The 26,140-nt window shown below is 36.6% G+C and overlaps 1 protein-coding gene across 1 annotated transcript; it reads left to right on the forward strand.

Annotated features, from left to right (window-relative positions):
- LOC107587813 (lamin-A-like) lies at positions 1–26,140 on the forward strand. Its single transcript, XM_016275749.1, has 14 exons — positions 1–88; positions 2,185–2,309; positions 3,011–3,389; positions 18,886–19,042; positions 19,837–19,962; positions 20,078–20,248; positions 20,475–20,600; positions 20,977–21,197; positions 21,906–22,191; positions 22,276–22,383; positions 22,465–22,584; positions 22,702–22,761; positions 23,224–23,439; positions 24,192–26,140. Exons 3-14 carry the CDS (start codon positions 3,043–3,045, stop codon positions 24,225–24,227), a joined length of 1,974 nt encoding a protein of 657 aa, XP_016131235.1. The 5' UTR covers positions 1–88; positions 2,185–2,309; positions 3,011–3,042; the 3' UTR covers positions 24,228–26,140.

Genomic DNA, 26,140 nt, shown 5'->3' on the forward strand with positions numbered 1-26,140 from the left:
CTGCACCGCCATGGCCTATGCTAGACGGGAGCGTTTCATGGATCCTTGAACGCCTGCAAACATTTCCTGATCTTGGGATTCGGGAACTGTGAGTCACTATTTCCCTGCCTGCGTTTTTGCTCAAACATTTTATCTCATGCGGTGGTTACTCTAGTCCATAGCAACGGCAATTTGTGGGGTGTTTATGAATAGAAAGATTTGTATGTTCATTCTCAATGCATGACTCAACAGTTTTAACAACCAGTAATTTTACTCAAATATATCCTCGTTGATTCAAGGGAGTTCTCTTCTTTAGACCTGATTTAGTCGTTTGAACTGCAATAGAAAGTGTATGGTGTGTTATGTAATATTGTGAATTAACGTTACAGGTACTAATCACAATGTCCTTGATGATTTTTTAAGTCATTTTAAATTTATATGAATGCTATGTAATTTTAAGAAGGTTTTAGTAGTGTAATGCCACCGAGGTGAGTGTGTCTGAATTCCATGTTGTGAAAATATTCTGGTTGGAACCTGTCATGTCTTGTAATTTGCTGCATGTATCCTAAATCTCGACCCTTTGACCTCCCAAGACCTCCACAAACGTTTGGAGGTTTACCCTAAAAAAACAAAAACAAAAAAAAACTCCACCGAAGTCTGCAGATTATATCTAGTATACTTGTGTCCTGATCTCCCAGCAGTTCCCACAGATTTTTTTGATGATTTAGCACTGGAGGTGGAGAGACATTTACCCTGGGGAATCTCATTGTTATATTGGAATGTGGTGGTTGTGTGTAATAATGCAACAAGGATGGCAGAGAAAGAGAGACAGCAGGAGAAAAGAAAGTGCAGAACAGACAGGCTCATCCTGCTGTATTCCACAGCACTCTGTGTTTCAGCTGTCAGTGGTCTCTCATAGACTGTAGGTACTGGCATCTGCTGGGACTTTTCCACTGATCCGCTCATGCCCTTGTGCCAGGATTTTCTGCTTTTTTCATAGCCGTCTCTCCTGCCATCTTGCCTCATGGTGCTGTTTCTAGAAGAGTTTTTGTGCACAAACAAATAGGGCCCTAAATGATTAGTTTATTTATTAGTTTACAAAATTATTATTTTGTAATTTTTATTCCTTTTTCTGTTTAGCCTTAATTTATATTTATTTCAGTTTTGGTTTTAGTAATTCACGTTAAACTTATTTTATTTTAGTTAGTTTAATTTGATCTAATATTCGATTTTTTTCAGCTTTAGTAACAAAGTTATTTTAAATAGTTTTAGTTAACAACACTCTTAGAAAAAAAGGTGCAAAGGCTGTCCTTAAAAAGGTACCTTTTTACCTTATTGACCCCTAAAGGTGCCTATAAATATACCATAAATGTGCATATTAGTACCTTTTGAAAAGATACCGCCCCAGTGACAGATTTTGTACCTTTTTTTCTGAGGGTGAATAACGCTGATGTGCAGGCTTGATCCTGAATCCTAATATGCATCCGAGAGTTGATGGAAGGTGACTAGTTCATGGTGTTTAAGTGAATTGAAGCACAGCCTTCTTTCCCAGAAAGGATTCGTCTCATCCACTCTCTCTTTCTCCCTCTCTCTCCCTCCTTTTACTAAGACACCTGATTGGATAATTCATTTTTAGTATGTCCACCCCTCCGAAATAAATACCAGGCAGAGTTTTTAATATCAGGCTGTTTTCTGTGACTTTCCCCTTTAAAGCTTCATGCAACAGCAAATGGATGTATTCTGGGTTTCTTGGATGGACGCATGAAGGATATTTTTCTTTGGCTCATATGTTTGGATGAGTAGATCTTCGGAGGACTCTTTGGACTAGCTTTAGTTATGTGGAAATATAGATTCGATTATTTACTAATTTAATTTAAAAATAATAATTTGTTTTCTTTTAAAAAAAATTATTAGCTTGGGATCAGACATTATTTTATTATATATTTTTTATTTTATTTTGTTTTGCTGTGGATTATCCATTAGCATGGAAGGGATTTAATTTAATGTCATTTAGATTGCTTATCTCACAAGTTACAGATTATATAAAAGACGATTCTGTCGGCGAGACGATTCTGTGACGATGTGAAAAACAGTAAAATCTCTATTCCCTTGTGTGGGCTTACTGAGTCAGACTTCACTAGCTCCGCCCTCCTTTCATTCGCTTGCTCTTCTACTCCTGTTCCTCCTCCTCCTCTCATTTCTTAGAGGCGTGAGTTTCTGCCAGAGACTAAGAGCGCGAGTCAGACCAGACACTCTCTCTGCAGAGGTTAAAAGGGACACAGCAGCCATAGAAGCCCTCAGTAACCCAAACTCTCTTTCAGCTTTACCAGGTGAGTGATTCAGGCATTTTGACTAGCAATACTGCAAATTTTGAATGCTCAGAGCCCAAATCTATTTTTAATTTGTGTTTTCCATAGCTTTTTTTGTAGCATTGCACAGTAAAATGCAGATTACTCCTGTAATTGAGTCGAGGGGGAGTGTCACATATGCCGTCTAAGCACATTGTAATGTTTGGAATTACTTCAATGTTCCAAAACAAACATGCAATCACCGCTCCTGTGGATGGGTCTTTGACATTCTTGTCTGTGCTGGTTGTGTTTAAAATGTGTCAAAGTTTGTGTTTGTGTCTTATCCAAGAAAGGCTGCAGTGAATGCATTCTAAACCAGTCTACAATTAGATCTGAACTAGATTAGATTATTTGGAAGGGAACGTATTTTAGATTTCAGAAACGAGTTTGTGAAACGAAATGTTTATTCTGGGAAGTTTGTGCTGAATATACTTGGATGTGATCAGAGGTTGGGCGTGGCGGAAACGGTAAGACACAAAGTGAGGGAGAGGGATGGTGGAAAGGGAAGGAGGGCCGGAGTTTATAATTTGCATATATTTATTTTTTTGTGACCATAAATACATTGCATATCAGTTTAAAACGATCAGATTGTGACCGTAAAATATGCCTGAATGTATCACCTGTGAAATACGTCTCTTCTATTTCTCCCCATTCTATTTTATTCTATTCTAATCCCTGTACAGTTTCAGGCTAACAGCACCAGATCCAGTCAGCTATGGAGACTCCAGGTCAGAAACGAACCACCCGCGGAGGAAAGACCACCGTCCTGTCTCCCAACCGCATCTCTCGGCTGCAGGAGAAAGAGGATCTGTGCAACCTGAACGACCGTCTGGCGATCTACATCGATAAGGTGCGCTCTCTAGAGGCAGAGAACGCAGGTCTGCGTATGCGCATCACCGAGTCGGATACGGAGATCAGCCGTGAGCTGAGCGGCATGAAAGCGGCATACGAGGCCGAGCTGACGGATGCCAGGAAGACGCTGGACTCAGTGGCCAAAGAGCGAGCCCGACTGCAACTGGAGCTCAGCAAGGTGCGCGAGGACTACAAGGAGCTGAAGGCCAGGTATGTGTGTAGACCATGGGTTACACGTCATGGATGTTATGCCATGACTTAATTAGCTTTTTTTGAAGTTTAAAAGTAAATTTTTGGGATGACCAAGTCCTTTAAAACTGCAAACCAGTGCTATTCCAGAAAGTGAATCCAAGTCTGGAGTCAGCAGTAGCAATTACCATGACTCAGGGTGTACTCACACTAGGCACGGTTGCCTTGAACCGAGCCCGAGTGCGATTATCCCCCCTCCCCACTCCCCCGCTGGCCTGCACTCACACTTGCACTAAACATTCCGGGCCGGAGCACGCTTACGTCATGTATGAGATAACGGAGAAAACCACTTTCGCTAATATTCTGCCGAATAATTAATTTATGCCGTGCATTGATTTTCACTTGTATGTATCAGAAAATTATTACGGAGGCAGCTGACGTTAATTAAATAATTTACAGCTTTACTCACAAACTACATTTCCTGTTCATCAATAAGGTAAGAACCAGAGCCATTATAAACATAAATATACTTGATTAAATTAAATGAATTGAAAAGTGTAGTAGTAGTAATAGAATATGTTTGCGGTCATAATGATGACAGTAGCGCACACAAAAAACTCACACTGCATGCATACCGCGCCCAAGCCCAACCGAACCGTGCTCTGGCCCACCTCTTTCAACCGGGCCAGGGCCGGCTAAACGGGCTCTTAGCCTAGTCCTCAGCTAAATTTAGCTGAGACATGACGGCAGTTTTCTGCAGGTTACATCTGCTTATTGCTCCTGTCAGCTCCTGACAGCTCGGTGCTTTAGTCTGTTTGATGCGTTTTAAAATTCATTTGAAATTTAATTCAATTATAATAATTCTAACAGAAAACAAATCTGCATTGAACAGTAAGTATTATGGTTTGGGGTCAGTGAGCTGAATTTGTTTGAACAAAAATAAAGCGAAAACAGTAATACTGTGAAATGTAAAAAAAAATTAATTGTTTTAATTCAAATTTAAACCATTTCAAATTACTGTTTTCTATTTTAATATATTTTAAAATGTAATTTATTCCTGTGACTGCAAAGCTGAATCTTTAAAATGTGTGAAATCATTGCTCCAGTATCATTCTCAAGAAACTTTACTTATTTTTATCAGTGTTTAAAACCATAATATGTTTTATTTCAGGATTCTTTAATGAATAAAAAAAGTTTAAAAGTAAAAAATATATAACATTATTTACTGTCACTTTCCATCAATTTTATGCATATTTGCTCTATAAAACTATTCAAAAATGAAATCTTACTGACCCCAGATTTTGAAACAGTAGTGTACATACCCACACACACACACCGTCTCTGGCTCAGTCTGTTCTACAAGTGTGCTGCAGCTCAGGTATGTGAGGTGTGAATGTGGGTGTGTTGCATCTGCTTGGGAAATGGCTGTTGGATTGGCCACCACACCCTTTACAACAGGTTTAGTGTGTTCACTTTACATTTTATAGTTCCTTTGTCTTCTGCGGAAATGCTGCTGCTTGTGTAAAGTTTTACACTGATTAAAGTAAACGGATACAATCATTGTTATATGTAGGTTTAGCCAATAAGCCAGTGGACACTTATTAATATATTTTTTTGCACTGGAGTGTGTAGCTTAATGATTAATTTGACTAAAGTGTGTCTTTGCAAACCTCCCTCCCATAGAATGTCAAATATCTACAAAATAATGATGTGAATTAGGGACACATGATTGATCTTAAAATGTTATAATATTTGGTCTAAATAAATAAAAAATAAGACAATAAAATCCAATAAATGAGTCAATTTTAGGCATCATAACATTATAATGTACAGTATGAAAAATAAATATTCCTTTTGAGATATGCTAAAGATCGCATTTAAAAGCTTTATTAAATGAAGCAGTAGATGACAGAAGTGATCTAAGTAATCTAAAAATAATATTTTGTAAATTTTAAATGCTGTATTTATTTTCAAACATAGTTTGGCAATAACTAATTGCATTATGTAAGAGAAAAGATCCTCTCAATAAAACTAAGAAGCAACTACGCATCATAAAAACTAGTAACTTAATTATCATGCATTCTGTCCTTTGGACTTGAACTCTCTCATATCAGTGTACTTTAAAGATATCCAAACCATCTCAAACTTCAGTTTATTTTAAGTTTATTAAGAAGCAGTGTGATGTAGTTGTCATTGAGTCACAGTGATTGTTATTATAATCTATTGTTTATCTGGCTGTCTCTATGGTAGTAGACTGAGTCAATGCGTTGGTTTAAGCAAGAGGTGTGTTGATCCCAAAAGGGTGCGGTTCAAAGACAAATAGACATCAAGGCTGAAGATGTGCCGTCACTGAATGATGCGAGACAAGTTGAGAGTTTAGTGAAAGCCATTATGAGTCACGTTCATTCATTTCATAAGGTTTGTGGTTATACACATAAGGGAAGTCAGCTGAAGGAGATAGTGTTATTTGTTTCCCAGGGTTACAGTAGCACTCATGAGTTCCTGTAAGCCTCCATCACTAGGTTAATACAGACAAACTCGTACACTCATTGGAGCTGCACTGTTTGGAAGTGTTTGGTTTCCACAGCTACCATGAGGCCTTGCCAGGGTGTGTGAGAGGTTCTGCCTGGACTGAGGGGTGACTCATGAGCTTTAAGTAACTGTGGGGAAAGCCCTGTTTACTCTGTCTTTAACCCCTCACTTCAGAAAGAAAGCACTGTGTCCATGTTGGAACAGTAGCCTTATTTTATTCCAGTGAGTTTGATACATGTGTGTTACACTTATGTGCTTAGCAGATGTTTTCTTACTGAAGCAACTTGGAACACTCCATAAAAGGTTCCAGTTAGAACAAGAATAGGGTTTTATAACTATTATAACCTATTGACACAGGAAAAGTTCTACAAAAACGTTTATATTTCTTTGTACGCTGGTGTTTTAAAATACCCAGAGGATATTTTTGTGATAGGAAGAATTTAAAATGGAACATTTTAATCTCTGAAGAACTTATAGCTCAACTCAAAACAAGTGCTGTACATTGAAAATTAGCTCATGATAAGAAGAGAGCTCTTTCCTGAGTCTGAAGTACTGCAAGCAACCACTCAAGAACCTTTTTCCTTTGTTACTATATATTAACTAATATATATACTATACTAATATATATTAGTATATATATTATACTAATATAGAAACAACACACACACACACACACACACACACACACACACACACATATATATATATACAGTATATGGGTGTATGTGTGTATATATATATATAAAATTAATTATTTATTATTTAGTCATTTAGCAAATGCTTTTATCCATACATATAATGACTTACATATAATGACAATAGAAGCAATCAGATAGAAGCAGTTTGTTAGGATAGGACAATATTCGGCCAAGATACAACTATTTGAAAATCTGGAATCTGGGGGTGCTAAGAAAATCTAAATATTGAGAAAATTGCCTTTAAATTTGTTCAAATGAAGTTCCTAGCAATGCATATTACAAATCAAAAATAAAATTTTGATATATTTATGGTAGGAAATTTACAAAACATCTCCATGGAACATAATATTTACTTAATATCCTAATAGACGATTTCTTGAATGGGGAGTCGTGGCAGGTCATGCAGTGGAGACGGATCTCAGTTTTGGCTCACAGGAGCTGTATGTGCGCACATGCTGTGGGTGTACATGTGCTTGTGGCTGCTGTTGCGGTTGCAGTATTTGGCTTCTGTGGTCATTATCAGATAGAAGAATATATCCTGTGTTTATTCTGTGTGTGTGTTACTGTCTGAAATCTGTTGACAGGTGCAGTGTAGGAGTGTATGACTGATATGTGGAAAAACTACAGCTGGAAACTGAGCAGATGAAATGCATCTTTCAATTCATACTGAAAGAGCAGTATGTCATCACTTACCTTTCGTTTAAAATGCTGCGAATCCCCTCTGTGTTTGCTTAGGCAATACAATGAAACTGTACTTGGTTACGGTCTAGAAAGTGGGGAACTTGATGAGTTGGTATTTGTCTAAATGATTCAAAATGCGAACTCTAACCCACTTTTTAGTTGCATATCTTCTGACGCTACATGCATTTCCAGGTATTCCCCCATTCATACAATGAATTTTCTGGCCCACGTGTAGGCAGTAGTCAGGACATGTTTGCAAAAAATTAGTCATCTTAGTCATTCCATTATTCCAGCATATGGGGAAGAGGATGTGTGTCCATTAAGAGATTAGATAATTGATCTTACATACAAGAACCTTTGTCAGTTTTATCATTGCAAAAAATTAACCAGTCTTTTAGTCATGTGCTCTTTGTCCGAGATGACTGAGATTGAAAGTATATTCTTGCCTTATCACTTTTACTTTCACAGTGTTAAGGCTTTGGGTGTAGTGAGGCACATCCTTTCCAGTTATCTCTGGGTCTGGCTCATGGTCAAGAGTAAAAAATAAAATGTAAACCTAAAAGCATCTAAAACATAGCAAAATATAATAATAAAAGCATAGTAAAAAGTTTTTAAAAAGTTTTAATGTGATCTTCATATAACACATTTTCACAATCAAATAATATTTGATTTTTTTTCATAGTTAAAGGGGTCATATGATGATTTTTTAAAGATCATTATTTTGTGTATTTGGTGTAAAAGAATGTTGACATGCTTTAATGTTCAAAAAACACATTATTTTTCAAATACTGTACATTATTGTAGGTCCTCTATGCCCCGCCTCTCTCAAACGCTTCGTTTTCTACAAAGTCCCTCCTTCCGACAAGCGCAGTCTGCTCTGATTGGCCAGCTGACCCAGTGCATTGTGATTGGCCGAACACCACAAGCACTTGTCGGAAATGTAACGCCCCTTACCATAATCGCGAGCTTCATCTTTCAAAATAAATGTAAAGACAGAGCCCGAAAGGGGAACAGAGTTGCGTGACAGACACAGTGATGAAGCTGGTATGTGTACAGTACACAAGCCACAGTTAAGACAGCTCCACTGTGACTGCCTCCACTGTGATGTGTCTCTCTCTCTCTCTCTCTCTCTCTCTCTCACACACACACACATGATGCGCAAAACTCCGCATTTGAACAGTCAAAAGCAAATACTTAAACTAATAACAAAACAGTAGCTGATTCAGAAGTGCCAGATTGTCATAACAAAGTCAGAATTACCTCCTCTCCTAGGTTCACGAAATGGTTGTCCATAAAATGCATTGCTGTTCTGTTGTAAGTAATCTTAAAGATTCCTAAATGCATCTACTTCTGGAAGGCCAAATAAAGTGCTTTTGCTTTCGCACTGAAACACACAGCGTCTCCCTGACATGGCTGCTTCAACACTAACTGCGGTTACTGAAACCACGCCTTCTTTCTTTGCGTGCACATTTGGGCGCATTATGCAAATATTTCCACATAGTGAGGTAGGTATGTGGGGGCGTGTTAGAATGAGCCGTTTTAGGGGGGTGTGGCAGAGTCTTAACTTTGATAAAGAATATCTCTTTGGTTTTGTGACTTTAGTCTTTGCAACTTCAGGGGTCTTATCTATGCACAATCAGCTTGTAACACTCCAAAGAGAAAGGAAAACTTGAAATCGCATCATATGACCCCTTTAAAGAAACACCCTTACATTTGAATCACTGTGCCCTCATTCTGTAAACATTGAGTTTTTTTTAAATAAAATGAGTCCCTTGTTGAGAATATTTGCATTCATTATCAGTTTTAGCAGTTCAACGCTCACTGGCTTTGTGGTCTGCATTCTGTTAAGCTATGTTCATAGCTTAAGGGAAAACAAAATTATATTTGGCAGCTTTCAGATGTAAAAAAATACTCCAGTGACTCATTTCCTGCCCCTCCTTTACCATCCTGTATATTTTACATTGAATGGCTTACCTGGTGCCACTTACCCTCACCGGTGCATATATTATTAGGCTAGTTATGGATACCAAAAAAAGACACTCCACCTTGCCAAAACCTGGGTTTTTAATTGCCTATGTACATTCGGCTTTAGAAATCATAATATTAATGCATGTTCATTTATATAATAAATTGGCTAAACAGTACAGCATACACAGTGATATTTTTCAAGTGTCTTGCCTTGTAGTATGATGCAAATAACACGGTTCATGAATATGGTAATCACTCAGTGCAACCATTTTAAGGTTCATTTACTAGTGTTGTTGCATCCTGTTGGTCTGTTTATGCAAAGTATTTTCAGATGCTAATGTGAAATATTTTCTCATCATCATCTGGTTTTTACATTATCAGAATAAACACATGGCAATGAACAGTTATCATGCAGTATGCTATGTTTCCTGCAAAAGTCACCCGTCATATATAAAAGAGACAGTCCCTCTGTGGTTATGTCATTGTGTCTAACAAGAAAATTACACTTAATGAGTAGATTTTTGAGTGTTATTCTTGAGGTGACAGTTGACTGAGAAAAGGCTTGATCTTGTAGAGAGAAACACCCTGATTATAGTGTTTCATTGTTTAGTTGACGGCTGTCCTGCCTAAAAAGGAATAAAATGAGATTTTCCTCTATTAGGCTGTTCTATTACTTCTGTCATTTTAACTTTCTATTAAATCTACAGTGTATCAACTTCAGCAGGCACCTGTGTATTCAAAGAGTTTAGGACAGAATAAATAGTTCTGTGTTCAGCACAACATATGCATCTGAATAGAGAGCAATGTCTCCTTTTCCAGTGTAGATCTCTTTCATTCTGATGGGAGTCGGCTCATTCTCTCTCTTTCCCTCTCTGTTCTTTTCTTTTTTGTGATGTGATGACTGCCGCAGGGCATTTCTGTTTTCCCTGCTGTCCTGATGACCTCACTAAAGATCAACTGTCCCAACTGTCTAATGTTACAGTAAATAGGGGAATTCAGTGAGGATGCTTTACCATCACTTTTGTTTCTTGTTTTAAAAGAATGTACTGTATATGCCGACAGGTTATGTTTATTTTGGTCTTTCTTAAATCTGTTGTAAAAACTTTTTTCTTTTCTGGCACATAAAAAGCTCTCAAACATGTGGTGTTTGTGAATGATATACTGTGACAAATGGAAAAAACTTAACAAAACATATGACATTTTTTTTGCTAGAATATGATGCTGCTAGCAGTGGTACACAAATGTTTTAGATTAGGGATATTCAATTAAAGAGGTCCAGTCCCTAAATATTTTTCCAAGTTACGGTCCAGACCGTTATTTACTTGCACTGTTTCAGTAGCTAATATTTGACTATGGCTATAAAATAAAATAAGCAATGTACAGGAATACTGTATTTCTCGCTAATTTTTGCAACATTATTTATAAATCAAAACATAAAAAATGTAATAGACTCTCTCTAAAAAGTAACAATTGCAGTTATTTTCCTTTAAAAAGCTATTTGTAATGTATACATTTTGATTTTGCTGATTTTTAACAGAAATTCATTGGTATTAAATGTTTCTTTGGACAGATTAATGAAAATGAATTTCAGCCAAATGAAAATAAAGTGGCGCAGCACATAATAAAAAGCTGATAGAACATGGTTATGGGTTTGATTCCCAGGAAACACACATACTGGCAAATACACAATAAGTTGCTTTGGATAAAAGTGCTTGCCAAATGTGTTAAATGTCATTTGAAGCGCATGCTTGCATTGTACACAACTTAATTGATTATTCTAACTAGCAGAACTCATTTTCCTCCCGCTGTTTATGTTTGTTAATAATTACATTAATTTATGAGAAATAAATCTCAGTCCAGAATAGGATCTCTGTACTAGATTTAAAAAAAAAAAAAAATTTAAATCTGGACCATCACACATGGACATTATGGAAAAAAAATATTTTCTTTTGTTTGATGTCATGACAGTAATAAATAGCACAATGTGACGAGGGATTCAAGATGCTTTTTATTTGTTTCAGCCATTGCTTTCTCGGGCGCTGAGTAGTATACAGTGGGGAAAAAAAGTATTTAGTCAGCCACCAATTGTGCAAGTTCTCCCACTTAAAAAGATGAGAGAGGCCTGTAATTTTCATCATAGGTATACCTCAACTATGAGAGACAAAATGAGAAAAAAATTCTTGTTACTACGTATTTAAACCTCTCATCCAAAAAGAAAACATCCTGAATATTTTGAAAATATTAGCTGTGATGATCATGAAAAAAGATCTTTAACCACCCAAAGAGCTGCTCCGTGTTACACTGGAGTGAGTGTGTGTGTGTGTGTGTGTGTTTGAAGAGCTTTGAGTCATAAATAGGGATGCACTGAAATGAACATTCTGGACTGAAACCGAAAATTCTGGATGCACTTGGCCGAAAACTGAAACCGAAAATGCTTTGTAATGATTATTTATTATTTTATTAAATAATACAAAGTAATTTTGTGAGACTTTTTAATTTAACTAAATTTTAATGGTAATGAATTTAAAAAAAACAACAACATACTTTTTACTGAAAGTAACAATAAATTTGGACAGAATTTATATTAATATTAGTAACGCATTACAATAAGGTTCATTAGTTAACATTAGTTAACTACTTTAGTTGACATGAACGAATAAACAATGCTTCTTCAGCATTTATTAATCTTAGTTAATTTCAACATTTAGTAATGCATTATTAAAAACAACAGTTGTGCTTGTCAACAGTTAATGCACTCTGAATTAACATGAACTAACCGTGAACAACTGTATTCTCATTAACTATCATTAGGAAAGATGAATAAATACTGTAATAGCCTAAATGTATTGTTCATGTTAGTTAATAGGCTATATTAACTAACACTAACTAATGGAACCTTATTGTAAAGTTATACCTTAATATTAAATATCAATATATTATTTTTATTCAGTTCCATGCAACATAATCAGATATAACTTTTTTTAAACTAATTATCAAAATAATGTATAATCCTTCAAAGCTATTATTATCAGAGCATGTGAGCAGAGCAAAGCATCACGAGAGAGTAGCGTCATTTTACCAGCGTTGCCATGTTACAGCACAGTTGCGCTATTGCAGACAGGAACAGATATACTACAAAGAAATATCCTGTCGGCGCGTTATTTGAGCGGACTTTGCTTTTCTGGTGAGTTTGAGCGGAACACACATTCATAGAACGGATATTGAGCGGAACAGTGACGAGGAGAGTGAAACCTGGGCGCTGAATAGGGATGGGCGATACCCCTTATTTTGTTTTCGATACGATACCTGAACACTGCTGGGTGGTGCGGCGCTCCATATATATATTATATATATATCGTTATTTTGGCTGTTTTTCTCTTATGGCTGAAAACCGAAAGTGCCATTTTCGGCCGATAATTTTCGGGGGCCGAAAATTCAGTGCATCCCTAGTCATAAATTATAAATGATTTTAAAATAATGGGCATATAAAATGTCTCTAGTGTAGCTACTCGCCTAGACACGCATACATATTTGGTTAGACTCACACACCCACTTCTGATGGCTTTTTCAGCTCCATATTACAATCCTTTTGTTCTTAAAATGTCAAATATAAGATGCGGACACACCACACACACTTAAACTTCATCCCAAACGCAGTGGTGCTTCATTTGGTTGTGGTTGGATCTGGAAAGGCTTTGGACGGACTGACTCATTCGGTCTGTTATATAATCACCATCCACAGACTCTAAACTAAAGATCAAACATGTTTTTCATTTGCAAGTGATTTGTTGAGAATTCAGAGTGAACTTGTGTGCAGAGATGCTTCCACGTAAAACAAGAGAGTGTAGTTCAGTTAAGGCAGCAAACCGTTACTGAAAGACAAATTTAGTTTAGAGTTAATTTATAAACAAAGCCTTGAATGTGTTTTTGATTCATTTGAACAGTATGAATATGAATCAGGAATGTTAAAGATAAACTCAGTAATTTGCTTCCTTTTTAAAAAAGTTTCAAGATGCCAACCCTTTTGTACTTAACAAAAAATAAAAAAAATTATGTATGTACACTAACATGAGATGACTTTAGTCACATTATCTTAATAAAAGCTATTTTATGTTATTTTTGTTTAGTTGAAATACTACTTTCCTACTTACGTGAATACATTTAAGACGCACTGCATTGAAACACGTTTTTTTATACCGTGAATTATCAGCTGTATTTTCTGCATTAAACTGTTCAGTAAATCGATGTCATTGTGAAAGAGAAGGAATTGTCACGTGGCAGTGCCATGTGACTCATAGGCTGAACTGATGTTAGTTGATTACATGTTCCCACTTGTAATGGGGAACACTGGCAGAGTAGTACTGCACACATGCACACACACACACACACCATCTCCATCCCATTCTTAACTGAAGGCAGCTGCTAAGAGGCGAACGTTATATTTGGAGAACCGGAGATGAGAGTGGAATCTCGTTATGTTTATTCCATGGAAAAATCAGTGGAAAACTGTTTATATTGTAAGGCCGGAGACCCTCCGATGCAGATTATGTTAGACTGGGCTTGTATAAAGACAGGGAGGAGAGAGGGTTACTGTAATTGGTGCTGTTCTGTTGGCGTGTATGGGCCACGGGTGTAAGGGAGCGAGTGAGTCATCATCGCTGCCTAAACGCAGAACTGCCACGCTGGCAGAGCCTCAGTCTATCCTCCCTGTTGCAGAGTATGAAATAAAACACATATTTCTGCATATTGATAGATGTAGGTAGATTTTAAGTAGGTGTTTATAATTATATGTGACACAACACACACATTCATGGATGCAGAGATGGAGAGAAGAGGCTACATCTCAGCTCTCTATCATTGTTCTGTCTCAGAAATGCTTTTTCATTTGAATTTACATTAAAGATTGGACTCATTTGTGCCAGACTAGACAAAAGGATCAGATAAATCGTGTAACCCTATTTCACGCCGAGGGAAATAGTTTTTGCATCTGTCATGTGCTAATGAATCGGGGAGGAGGAATAATGTTCTCTTTGTATTGGGTGTTCAAATTCAGCCGCGGTTACAGGATCTGGTATGATTATAGGACCACACCCTTCAAAACCACCATTAGGATTTAGTAGAATCATAACTTTTTTATTAATCATTTTCCTCAGGCTACCTTTACCATGTCTTTAAAAAAAGAAAGAAAACAAATAATTATAAGCTGTAATTTTCTTGATCAATGTATTTGTCTGTTTAATTTTTTGTTTTCAGAAAATATTTAATTTCATTTTTCTTTTTAAATCTTTTTCTTTTCCTTTTGAGATGAATGCTTAAGTGAATTTAAATGCTTATAAGCATAAACCTATTTTATATGATATTATTAACCTATTTTATAAGAGTTAAGCCTAAAATATGGAAAAAAATATAATTATATATATAAAATGTATGTTACAATATTGAGGTGAAAATATGGACATATTGATGTATCTACAGTATGTTTAACATTTATTGTAATGTTAATAAAAGAAGAATAAATGTAGATTACTTAAGATGTATTAGATAAGCAAATATAACCCAGACAAGCCATAATCGTCCGTTGAGACAAACCACTGGGTATCTGCACCAACCTGTTCATGCTTTCATGATTTAGATATGATTTGAATTTAAAATTGCAAAACTATCTGGGACAAAAAGTCCTTTAACAGATCTTGTCCCTGTATATATCAAATAGAAGGTAGTGTTCGAGGAAAGCTTAACTGCAGGAAATAATGTAGACTTATCCCTCAGTTTAAAAAAACAAACAAACTGAATCTATAGTAGTTTATGCTTACTATGTTTTTTCCTAGCTGGTGTAAGACTCTGTAAAGATTTATGTCGTTAATGTTTCAATGTTATTTTCACATTTCAAACCATTATAGTTGGCCAATTCAGGTTTTGCATTGGTCTATTTTTAGTCAATGTTTATAATCGAGCATATTATACAACTCAGTCACCATCTTTTTTCTTCTGACTATACCTTTTTCCTTCTGTATGTTTGACTCGGTCTCCATGGAGGCCTCATGGTGGGCCTGCAGCCAGTGAAAGTGAGTCAGAATCGCCTCGACAATTAAAAAGGAAACGTTTATTCATAGTACAGTGGGAAAATGGGGAACCCCTGTATGAGATGTTTCTGTTTTAAGATCGAGTCACGTGGCCACTCCAGCCATATAGTAGAAGTGGAAAGTAGAAGTCACATTTACGTCAAAAGCAGTGAATCGGTGTATTGTGGAGCTGAATGGAGGACGAGGAGGTAGATCTTGGGCTTTTAGTGATAAGGAGATTAATTGCACCAATATGTTTCAACCCAGTAAAATTTATTGATGCCCTGGAAGACTTATAGACTTACAGGAAGTCAATTTCATTGTCGTTCATTCAGGTAATCTGCCTTTCAACATGCTGAAATAGAATGAAAATAAATGATTGTTGTCAAGTTAGAATATGGCAGGATATTTAGGGGGGAAAAATGAATATTGAGACATTAAACAGATTCCCCAGCAATTTCCTTGATGCTTGCACAGACATACAAGCATAAACTTTGTCCCGTTTTAAAACAATAAAATGGTCATAAAACACTCGACTGAAGATACTATGGATTTCCGTATGTAACATTTGGTATTCTGTGCAAATATATTGAAATTTAGCAAATACAGATGGTAGTAATTGTTTTTGTTTGAGCTAAAAGAGATTTGATTTGACAGGCTCTAGTCCTTTATCATATTGATGAAGTGTTGTCAGACTGTGCGGTTTTACTATATGCTTTTTGTGGCTTTACAAGTGCTTTGATGAACGCCTGCAGTCATTTTTCCTCTCAAAACCCCCAGCTGTTGCAGGTGACGGCTGTCATATGGTGCTTTTTTGTAAAGCTTGGCAAGTTTTTTAGAGAGACCAAAATTCAGAGAATGCACTCATACACAAGACAATTTTTTCCCTGCCTGAGGGTGTATGTGTTATAGTCCACAGCTTTTCATGAGGTTTTTGACTATTAATACATGGCTATCAGTTTTATTAACACTTATTCTGTGGGAAATATGTATCTGCTTTTGACTTCAACCTTTCAAATGGATGGTTTCGGCTCCAGTGGGGTTTTTTTTATGTTGGGGAAACCCTGTTCGTGGTCAACGTTTTCTCAGAGATGGCCACATGTGAAATATTTCCACGGCACTTTGCCATGGTAACATGGCAAAACATTCAGAGTGTTTTAGTTTGTGGGTTTCTTTTTCGTCACAAAAGAGGACAAAGATAGCTGTGATTCATAGAGGGGCTGGAGGCCGACCTGGTACATTCCTCTCCTCCTCTCTCTCTCTTTCTTTCTCTCCCTCAACTGGCTCTTTTTGTGACTGAAATGTTTCCACTGGATCAAAGATGCCAAGCCAAACCCTTTTCCATTTTCTTTCTCTCACACACATCGGCTACAACTCTGCACACAAAGTACACACTTTTAATGAAAACTTACTGGAATTGCTTTTATAGATTTTTCTGGGTTTAATAAAGACTCAAGTTTTTCAAATGCTTTTTTACTCAACGTATTAACTATAACACACTTTATTTTCCAGTTAGTTTTCTTAGCTCCCATCACTCAAATCTGGATTAATTCAAAGTTGACCATTTGCAGTGTAAACTTCGACCAGGTTGGTTCAGGCAATAAGGACATTGTAATCCGGAACAGAGGTGACGATAACACATGTTCTTCTATTGTCTACTTTAAACAGCCTCTGGTTGGTTTGGCTTCCTGTGGGTAGATCCTGGAGATGTTGGGAACTAAAACAGCAAAACAAATACAGTAGCAGAAAAAAATATTAACGCCAAATTAAAAAATTAATAGAACAAATAACAAATGTTAGACCACATGAGGCTCTTAAACTTTTATTGTTTCCTCCAAATGTGGCTTGCTCCACTGTGAGTGTCGTTTTTAAAACTATCTGTTTGATATTGTGTAACCAGTATAAGTGTACGTATAGAACAAAAAAAGTAAATTTTGGGAGCTGACAAGAACAAGCTGGTTTTTAATTACCAAATGTCCTAAACAGAAGAGGTTATGTGTTTACAATTGGCTTAGCACAAATATGCCCACCCGCTGTTTACACACCTTCGTTGTAACCCACCTACTGTCTGTGTCCATTAAACGTTTAATGAGCAGATTTAGGCTAATTTTTCCACATGAACACTGTATTCCGCTAAGGGTCAATGCTTGGTTTTGTTTCTGTAGCCTGAACAGCTAAAATACATGGATTTGTGAGCTTTTTTTTCAGTTTCACTGTTCCTCAGAAATAGTGATGAATGTCACCTCAAAGGCCTCTCTGCAAAAGCTCTTGCATATTTTCCCTGCAAAACTTTTTTTTTTTAAATATATTTGTGAATTTCAGTAACCTGAAATTCAAAACCTTGAAGTCAAAAACGATAAGTAGCCTAATGACCTTGTTCATTTGTGAATAGTTATCAAGTGAGTAATAATGCATATTAGTCCTCAAGATGCCTTTATCGAAGTCAGGGAGGATAACTTTCATACATTTAACGGTTTTTCATGTTCCCAGCCTCTTGAAGCTTTTTAGTGAAGGTATGTGGCTGTCAAGTGAAGAATGTGACCTAACAAAACCTCTGTTGTTGTGAATGGGAAGTTGGTTGAATTACTTTTCTCAGGAAGGAGTCCTGATGGAATGCTCCACTGAACAGAGAATATAAACTCCAGAAGTTAGTAGGTTTAGTCAGTTGGTTGAGTTTTTAGTTTGTAGTCTGAGTGTACTTCAGTTTGGAAGGAGTTTTGTGTGTGGGAAAGATGCCTTAGGGACTGAAGTGTGGCACAGTTGTAATTGTTTCAAGCCCTGTTTGGCCATCAATCACATCACTAATTTTGGAGCAGCTATTTTACAGGCCTTGTGAAATCTGATCTGGGAATGCACAGAGAAGAACTCTAAACCTAAACACTTGTTTTGAGAGAGAACAGATACGGGTGTTGATAAATTGTACTCTCATTTTAGACTGTAAGGCCTTATTATCCTTCTATGTTTTAAAGCTGTAAACCTGAACCTCACTTTGCCTTAATTCGTTTGATGCCATAACAAAACCACCAGTCATCTTTTATTTATTGAAGTGTTTACCGTTCTGTGTTTTTATTAGGGTTTGTATGGAAATGAACAACACTGCAGTCACACACATATGGTTTAAATTCACTGTTGAAGGCTCTGTTTCAGAGAGAGGGTTCTTAAGGTTATTGTTTACAGATTTTAAAAGGTCCTTGGTTTTGGTATGAAATCCCAGGCAAAATTGTGGGCTGTCTGCTGTTCATTTGCTCTGAACTGATTATTCCAGCTTTCCTACTTAGCAAACATATTCAGTCAAGCTTATGGATCCAAATCAGATGCATATTTTACAGTCTTAGATCAGCTCTGACAGCCGAAAAGATCTGATCCGCTCCTGAGGTGCTTTACTCCGGCCATGGTGCCACGCTAGTGTAGTTGCTCACAATTTTTTGATACAGGAGACTTTCCACTCAAACCACAACATGCATGAATGAATATAATAATCTAACTATTCAGAATCTAATTGAGATAATTGTATTCCTCTGTGTGCCGAGAGGAAACAAACGCTCTAATGCCTTCTTTGTGCTTTTATAACTGTAGGAATAGTAAGAAAGAGGCAGATCTGGAATCGGCTCTGGCCAGACTGAAGGATCTGGAAGCTCTGCTGAACTCCAAGGACGCGTCTCTCTCCACAGCACTGGGGGAGAAGAGATCACTGGATGTTGAAGTCAGAGATCTGAAAGCCCAGCTGGCCAAGGTGACAACTCTATAAAAAGCTGCATGTCTAAGTGTTTGGGAGCTGTGGTTAAAGTTCTGGGTTATTGACCAAAAGGTTGCAGTTTGTGCCATTATTATGTACATGTGCAGGGTACTTTAGGTTGCTCCGAAGTGACTACTTCCTTGCTTAAGCCAGGGAATATGATTTAGCACTATTTTTGCCAATAATATACTGGGAATATGATAGAGCTAAATCATATTCCCATAGGCTATATATATATATATATATAGGCATGGCTTATTATTCTTTTAATCTTCATAAATTAGTTCAGCTTTCTTAGGAAAAAATGGCAAAATTAAATTACTACTTATTTTCTCAAAACAAATCTTCTACAGTTTGCTGAAGTACATTTATCTGGTTTAGATCAGTGGTTCTTGACCAGGGAACCCCAGTAGCTGCTAAAATGTAGTTACATTAATATTATATTAATATAAAAATAATTGAAAAACAAAAAATAAATATGTAAAACATTAAACTCCTATTAATGTTTATTTTTATTTATTAATTATAAACTCATGTTTTTTTAATTACCGGTATTACAATATAAATATCAGAAGTGCATATCAGCTTAGGAGGGTTTTCTAGTATTGTCTACAAAGAGGGGGCTAGGAGTAAAAAATGTTAAGAGCCACAAGATTAGATGTTTGTTAGACGTTTAGATATATTTATAAGAAAACAACTTCTAATAGGGTTTTAATAAGTGTTTTGCATAGAATGTTGCTTTTAACTTTGAATTTATATAGAAGTTATTGAAGTGAATATGTGTGTTGCAGCTGGAGGGCAGTCTGAATGATGCTAAGAAGCAGCTACAGGATGAAATGCTACGACGTGTGGACGCTGAGAACCGAATCCAGACCCTGAAAGAGGAGCTGGAATTCCAGAAAAACATCTACAATGAGGTCTCACAAACACATCTATGCATATAAAGTTTAAAAAAAAATAATCATACATGAAGACTGAAACAAAGACAGGCACGACTTTCTCTGTTCTCTAACCTATTGTCTTTTTTTCCAGGAGCTCCGTGAATCTAAGCGTAGGCATGAGTCACGTGTGGTGGAAATCGACAGCGGCCGTCATCCGGATTATGAGAGTAAACTGGCCGAGGCTTTGACTGAACTTCGCAACCAACACGAAGAGCAGCTTCGCATCTACAAGGATGAAATTGAAAAGACCTACAACTCCAAGGTAATACAACAATCAAAGAGCAATCTGTCAAATGGGGTGGATTTACAAATGTCTTTGAGGATCCACGTCTCTGTATCTCCCCAGGGGCGCCTGGTTAAACCGGGCCCGCCCTGTATACATATTTGCTGACTGATCTGTTGCCAGTCGTATTTGTTAAAAAAATTAATATATAAAGGCATACAGCACATCTGTCAGTTAAATGTCATCCTGCGTTATCTGTGTGTAGCTGGAGAATGCCCGTCAGTCGGCTGACAGGAACAGCCATTTGGTGGGAGCCGCCCATGAGGAACTGCAGCAGACACGTTTGAGGCTGGAGGGTGTGACCACTCAGCTCACTCAGCTACAGAAACAGGTACACACACATACATACAAGTATTTATTGATGTGCTGGCAAGGCAGTAACGTGTTGAAATTCCTCGAACCTGTACATGTGTATCACAATGCTCCTACAATAGAATAACTTGCAATAGAACTCTCCGCAAATCACTTTTTTTAACTCCACCATCAGAAACTATGTTGGTAAAACATAACTAGAAATTCATCCACTTGGTCACAAGGAAAACTTCACAGATCTATTATTTTCTAGTGTACTGGAATATTCCTACAAACGTATTATTTTAAAGGATTTTATCATAAAGAAAGAACACAATTTGAATTTAAGTTTGAAAATCAGACCCATAGTATTTCTTTACATTATTTAAATTGCAAGATTGTGCTCTCTTCATTAGTTGTCTGCTCGTGAGGCGAAGATCCGTGAATTGGAGGAGGCTCTATCCAGAGACAGGGACATGATGCGCCGTCGTATGGAGGACAAGGAGAAAGAGATGGCTGAAATGAGGCATCGCATGCAGCAACAGTTGGACGAGTACCAGGAGCTGCTGGACATTAAGCTCGCACTCGACATGGAGATCAGTGCCTACCGGAAGCTTCTGGAGGGCGAGGAAGAGAGGTGAGTAATGGGATATTGCTTGTTGCACACATGCAAATGTTGCTACTAGTAAATAATAGAGCTGTCAATTGCTTTAAAATTTGTAATCAAATTAATTGCATGATATTTTGATCAAATTAACTGCAAGAGTATTTGCTGAATAAGTATTGAGAAGTTGGTTAAATTACATTATTAATATTTAATTTAAATATTTATTTTATTTTTTATTAAAAATAGATTACATTTTTGCTGGTTTGATTTTTTTTCAGATGCTTTTCAAATTAAAGTTAGATAAGAAATATTAGTTAAAATATTTATTTAAAAATTATTAATTAATGTTATAATTTTTTGTTAATGTTTTTATTACATTTAGAAAAAAACTAATTTGAGATAAATTATATAATATCAATAAAACACACATAAAGACAGTTTTTAGTTTAGTTATTTTTAATACAGCATTAATGATTCTGATTAATTCTTTTATCAAATTTCTAAATAAAAGACAAAAAAGTGTATTAATAAAACGGTTTAAATTGGAATCATTTTAAATCTAAGAGCAAAAGAATTAATGATATTCTGATTAATTAATTATATATATCAATATTTGCTAAGTAAAGCCCTCAAATGAAGATGATTATACTAATTACAATAGGACTTGTGGTGAATATCACCCTCATGCATTTACTCTAAAACCGTCCTCACATCCTTTGTCCCGCTATCCCTGTTTAGGCTGCGTCTCTCCCCGAGTCCTCCTCCTGTCCGTGGGGTGACTGTAACCCGCTCCTCGGGATCGGGAACTCATTCACGTGTGGTCCAGAGCAGCACCAGTCGTACCTCTTCAGGCAGCGCTAAAAAACGGCGCTTGAACGATAACGACAGCGATGCCTCCAGCGTGGTCGGTGGAACTGTTACTCGCACACGAGTCGCCCAGCAGGCCTCTGCCAGCGGTCGCGTGACCGTGGACGAAGTGGACATGGAGGGCAAATATGTACGGCTCAGTAACAAGTCTGACCAGGTGAGAAGGAAAAGGAGCTTTGGCCACCAATAAAAAGGAATGAATTATTATTTACTTTTTATTAAATGAATCTTCTTCCTCCAGGATCAAACTATGAGTAACTGGCAGGTGAAGAGGCAGATTGGTTCCAGCACTCCCATCGTCTACAAGTTCCCACAAAAATTTACTCTGAAGGCAGGACAGACTGTCACAGTATGTATCGATTTACCACATTATAGTCGCCTTTAGTTGCTTTTGAATTCCTGACTTACTTCAGTGTCTCTCTGCTGTCAGATTTGGGCCTCTGGAGCTGGAGGAATCCACAACCCTCCTTCTGACCTGGTGTGGAAGACCCAGAACTCTTGGGGCAGTGGAGATCTGTTCCAGACCAGCCTCATCAGTTCCACTGGGGAGGTGGGATCATGTTAAATCAAACCAGCCAGCTTTTTTTGAACAAGGTTTTATTTGATTCAAGGTAGCCAAGTGACTCATTCACTTCCCTTTTTTCTTTATTTATTTGTGTTTCTCCAGGAAATGGCCATGAGGAAGGTCACACGCACTCTATTCCAGGATGAGGATGATGATGATATGGTACGTAATCACTAGCATGTCTCAAAAAGTTAATGTAGTAATCTAATTTTTTTAAATATATATTTTGAGTTTTGCCAGGTTAAATTAAAAACATGAAAGTGTAACACCAAGACCAAATGTAGCTCGATTGATGTGAATAAGTCTGGCTTCACAAAGTAAGACTAAAGTTTTAACATGACTTTTTAAAAAGATGAATTATTGCTTTAGGTCGACCGAAATTGAACACATTTTCTGAACAGTATAAAGTGTATAATGTGTTACATAACCACTTTGAACATCATCTTGTTTCTTTACACCGTATACTTTTGTTAATGGCTGTTTGTCGGGTTTGTTTGGGTGTAGCCTTCTCACGGTGAATCATAGCTCTAAAATGAACTGAGAGCAGGCAGAATTCATCTCTATAATAAGATCCATTGCAGTTCTCAGTCTCCGTTGTTCTCTGTTTACTGTTTCCCCCTGCAGGCCGCCCACAGCACATGCGGGGATAGTGAGTATAACCTCCGCAGCCGTACGGTGGTGTGTGGCTCATGCGGGCTGCCGTCAGATAAAAACAGCAGCTGTGTGTCGGCCAGCTCTGGAGTGTCCAGTGCATCTCGCTCGTTTAGCAGCGGAGGGGGGCTGCCTGAAGCATTTGTCTCTCCCTCACACTTTATTGTGAGCAATGACAAATGCAGACAGGTATTTTTTTTTTATTTACAGTAGATGAGTTGAACCAGTATTTTTATTTTTTTTTAATTTTGGTCTCTTTCTGTCACTTTATTTTAAACTTTCAAATATTTTGTGTTAGATGACATAATCTGGTGTGTGTAAAAAAAAAAAAGAAGAGTTTTTTGTTATTGCGTTTAGTCTTAGATTAAAAAATTATAACGATTTTTTGTATATTATAATTTTATTTTAATTGTTTTTTAAACAAATATTTACAACATAACCTTAAGAGTAAAATAATTAATTAAAAAAAACATATCCATGTAACATTTTTTTGTCTTAATTAAAAAAAATCTATTTGAATGAATCTGATTTTTGTTACTAAAAAAAGAACATTAAAACTGTTTAAATCAATGAACAAATCAGTGTTATTTTAAGTTAATTATAATAATAAAAATGATTTTGTTTGTAACTAAGACCTAAAACAACAATAGAATCTGAAAAACTTAGTAGCAAAGTTTTAATGTTTTTAAAAATCAAATTTTACGATTAAAAAGATGAACAAAAAATCCGAAATAATTGTTGCGAAAAATTGTTTTAATCGGTTTGATTGATTCTTTGCTACTTTGATATTATCTAGATTTTTTTGTTAACACATTAAATTATGATTTAATGTTTTGTGAGGAATTTATTATCAGTAAAACAGAAGCATTGTAATAAGCAAAGGTTTGAAGAAGTCTTATTAAATTAACATTAATTTCCCTTTCTCTCTTTCTCTCTCTTAGGCTGGACCCAAACTAGACAACTGCTCCATTATGTAGGCAAGCTGTAGACAGCCCTGACCATCTGTCCTTTCACACAAACCAGGAGGAATTCATCCAACAATTAGTTTCCTTTTGGATTATGTGTCTTATTATTACATGATATATTTTGTACTTCAGTTTTTGTTTTGTATTTCATAATCTGCGGGGTAGATTTTTGGCTTTTGTATGGCATAAGGCTTCATACGCTGGCAGCTTGTAGGCTGTAGTTTGCGATTATTATGTACAGTGTTACTCTAATATATTTGCATGGTGGCCTGGCAGCAGCTTCAAAATAATCGTACTGTACTCAGGGAGAGAGGCGAACGGAGCACTTCACACTCACACCATGAGCTCTCAACGGCAATGCTGTCGGAACGCAACACGCACAGTTATTACACCTTCTCCAAGACTAAACTCTCATTTTAGCACAGCAGTGAGCGTCAGTTAATGTAAGACCGGAAATGAGGGCTCATTCGTTATTGTCCCAAACTTCGTCAGTAAGTAATTTGTCAGTAGGTTTTATGTTTTTTTTTCATGCTACCTCTTGCAGTTATGTGATCGAAATGATGTGCATCTACAAAAGGGAAAGGAAAGTGAGTAATTCTATGCAGTTTTGTTATAATAAAACTCCGGGATAGAAATACAGATCTTCTGGATGTAAAACTGCTTCGTGCCTTGATACAATTGCACAGTTGAATAGGTACTTTGTGTCTTTTGGCAGTGCGTGTACAAGCTCTGACTAGACAGCAGTATGTCGTGTCTTGCGTAATAAGTGTTATAGGATGTTTCTGAAAGACTTGAAGCAACTATAAAACTAATCCAAAGAAAAGCTCCTTAGCAGTTTACAATTGCCAAGACGTTGTCAACATGTTAAACAAAGGCTTACTGATTGTTTTAGAAGGAAAACTTTTGAAGTTTACTTGCAGAGAAAGACATATCTGATGTATTATGTTACCGGAGAATCATGTTGTGTTTAAAGTACTGAGTACTAAACTATTGCCGGTTTAAAGAGATGTATTTTTGTTTCAAGGCTTAGAGGCAGAATAATTAAATATGCAAAGTGACCACCGTCATTCCCAGCTTTAATGCTCTATTATTTTTATGTTTTTTTTTTTTTAATGACACTTGAAATGTTTGAGTTTTATTAAAAAGTCAAATTGACATGTACACTAAAACATTTGTATTTCTCTATGGGACTGAGTGTTGATTTGTTCTTGTCACTCCTCTCTTGCAGTAGATGATCCAGTTCCTCATCTGGACCGCTGTAAGGCTCCAGTAATCTGAGCAGTCTGTCCTTCCCTTCACTGCACACATGTCCAGTCCGTTTAGGGCAATTTGAGAACCAAATTCAAGACTTAAAACAAAAAAGTTTGTTTCATAAAGTTGGAACAGCTTTCATCATAGGAAATTAAGAACATAACCGAGCCTCCCACAGCTCTCCAGACAGAGGAATGGATATTGCTGACATTATTGCTTTGCAAAGCTTTGGGTTTCTAAAGGTGAATTTTGGGATAGTGTATCTATTTTTTCTATATATACTTAAGACTTGTGGTTTTGTATTTCCACTTAAATAGCCATTGACATTATTGTAATAAGCCATGTATTTTCGTTTTTGAAACTGATCATGGATTTCAGTTGTTTATTTGTTGGCATCTTTGGCAAAGTTGCCTTATGCAAAGAAAGACTTACTGATAACCAAATCATGTTTCCCTTTATTTTGAAATGTTGTTTTTAGTTAGATGGCTAATTTCATGAAGGCTTTGTATAAAAAAATCAAGCAGTCTGCAGGGCAATGCAGGGATTTTTTTTTTGTCTTTATAATGATCTTTTACTGTTTTGTGAGAAATTTCAGAATTGTTGTGAAGTCTTGTTATAAACTGTGCCTTTAAAAAATGTCAGTTGTAACAAATAAAGCCTTTCTGACTTTTTCA

This window comes from Sinocyclocheilus grahami, unplaced genomic scaffold (assembly GCF_001515645.1).
Source record: "Sinocyclocheilus grahami isolate Dianchi unplaced genomic scaffold, SAMN03320097.WGS_v1.1 scaffold96.1, whole genome shotgun sequence".
Classification (NCBI taxonomy): domain Eukaryota; kingdom Metazoa; phylum Chordata; class Actinopteri; order Cypriniformes; family Cyprinidae; genus Sinocyclocheilus; species Sinocyclocheilus grahami.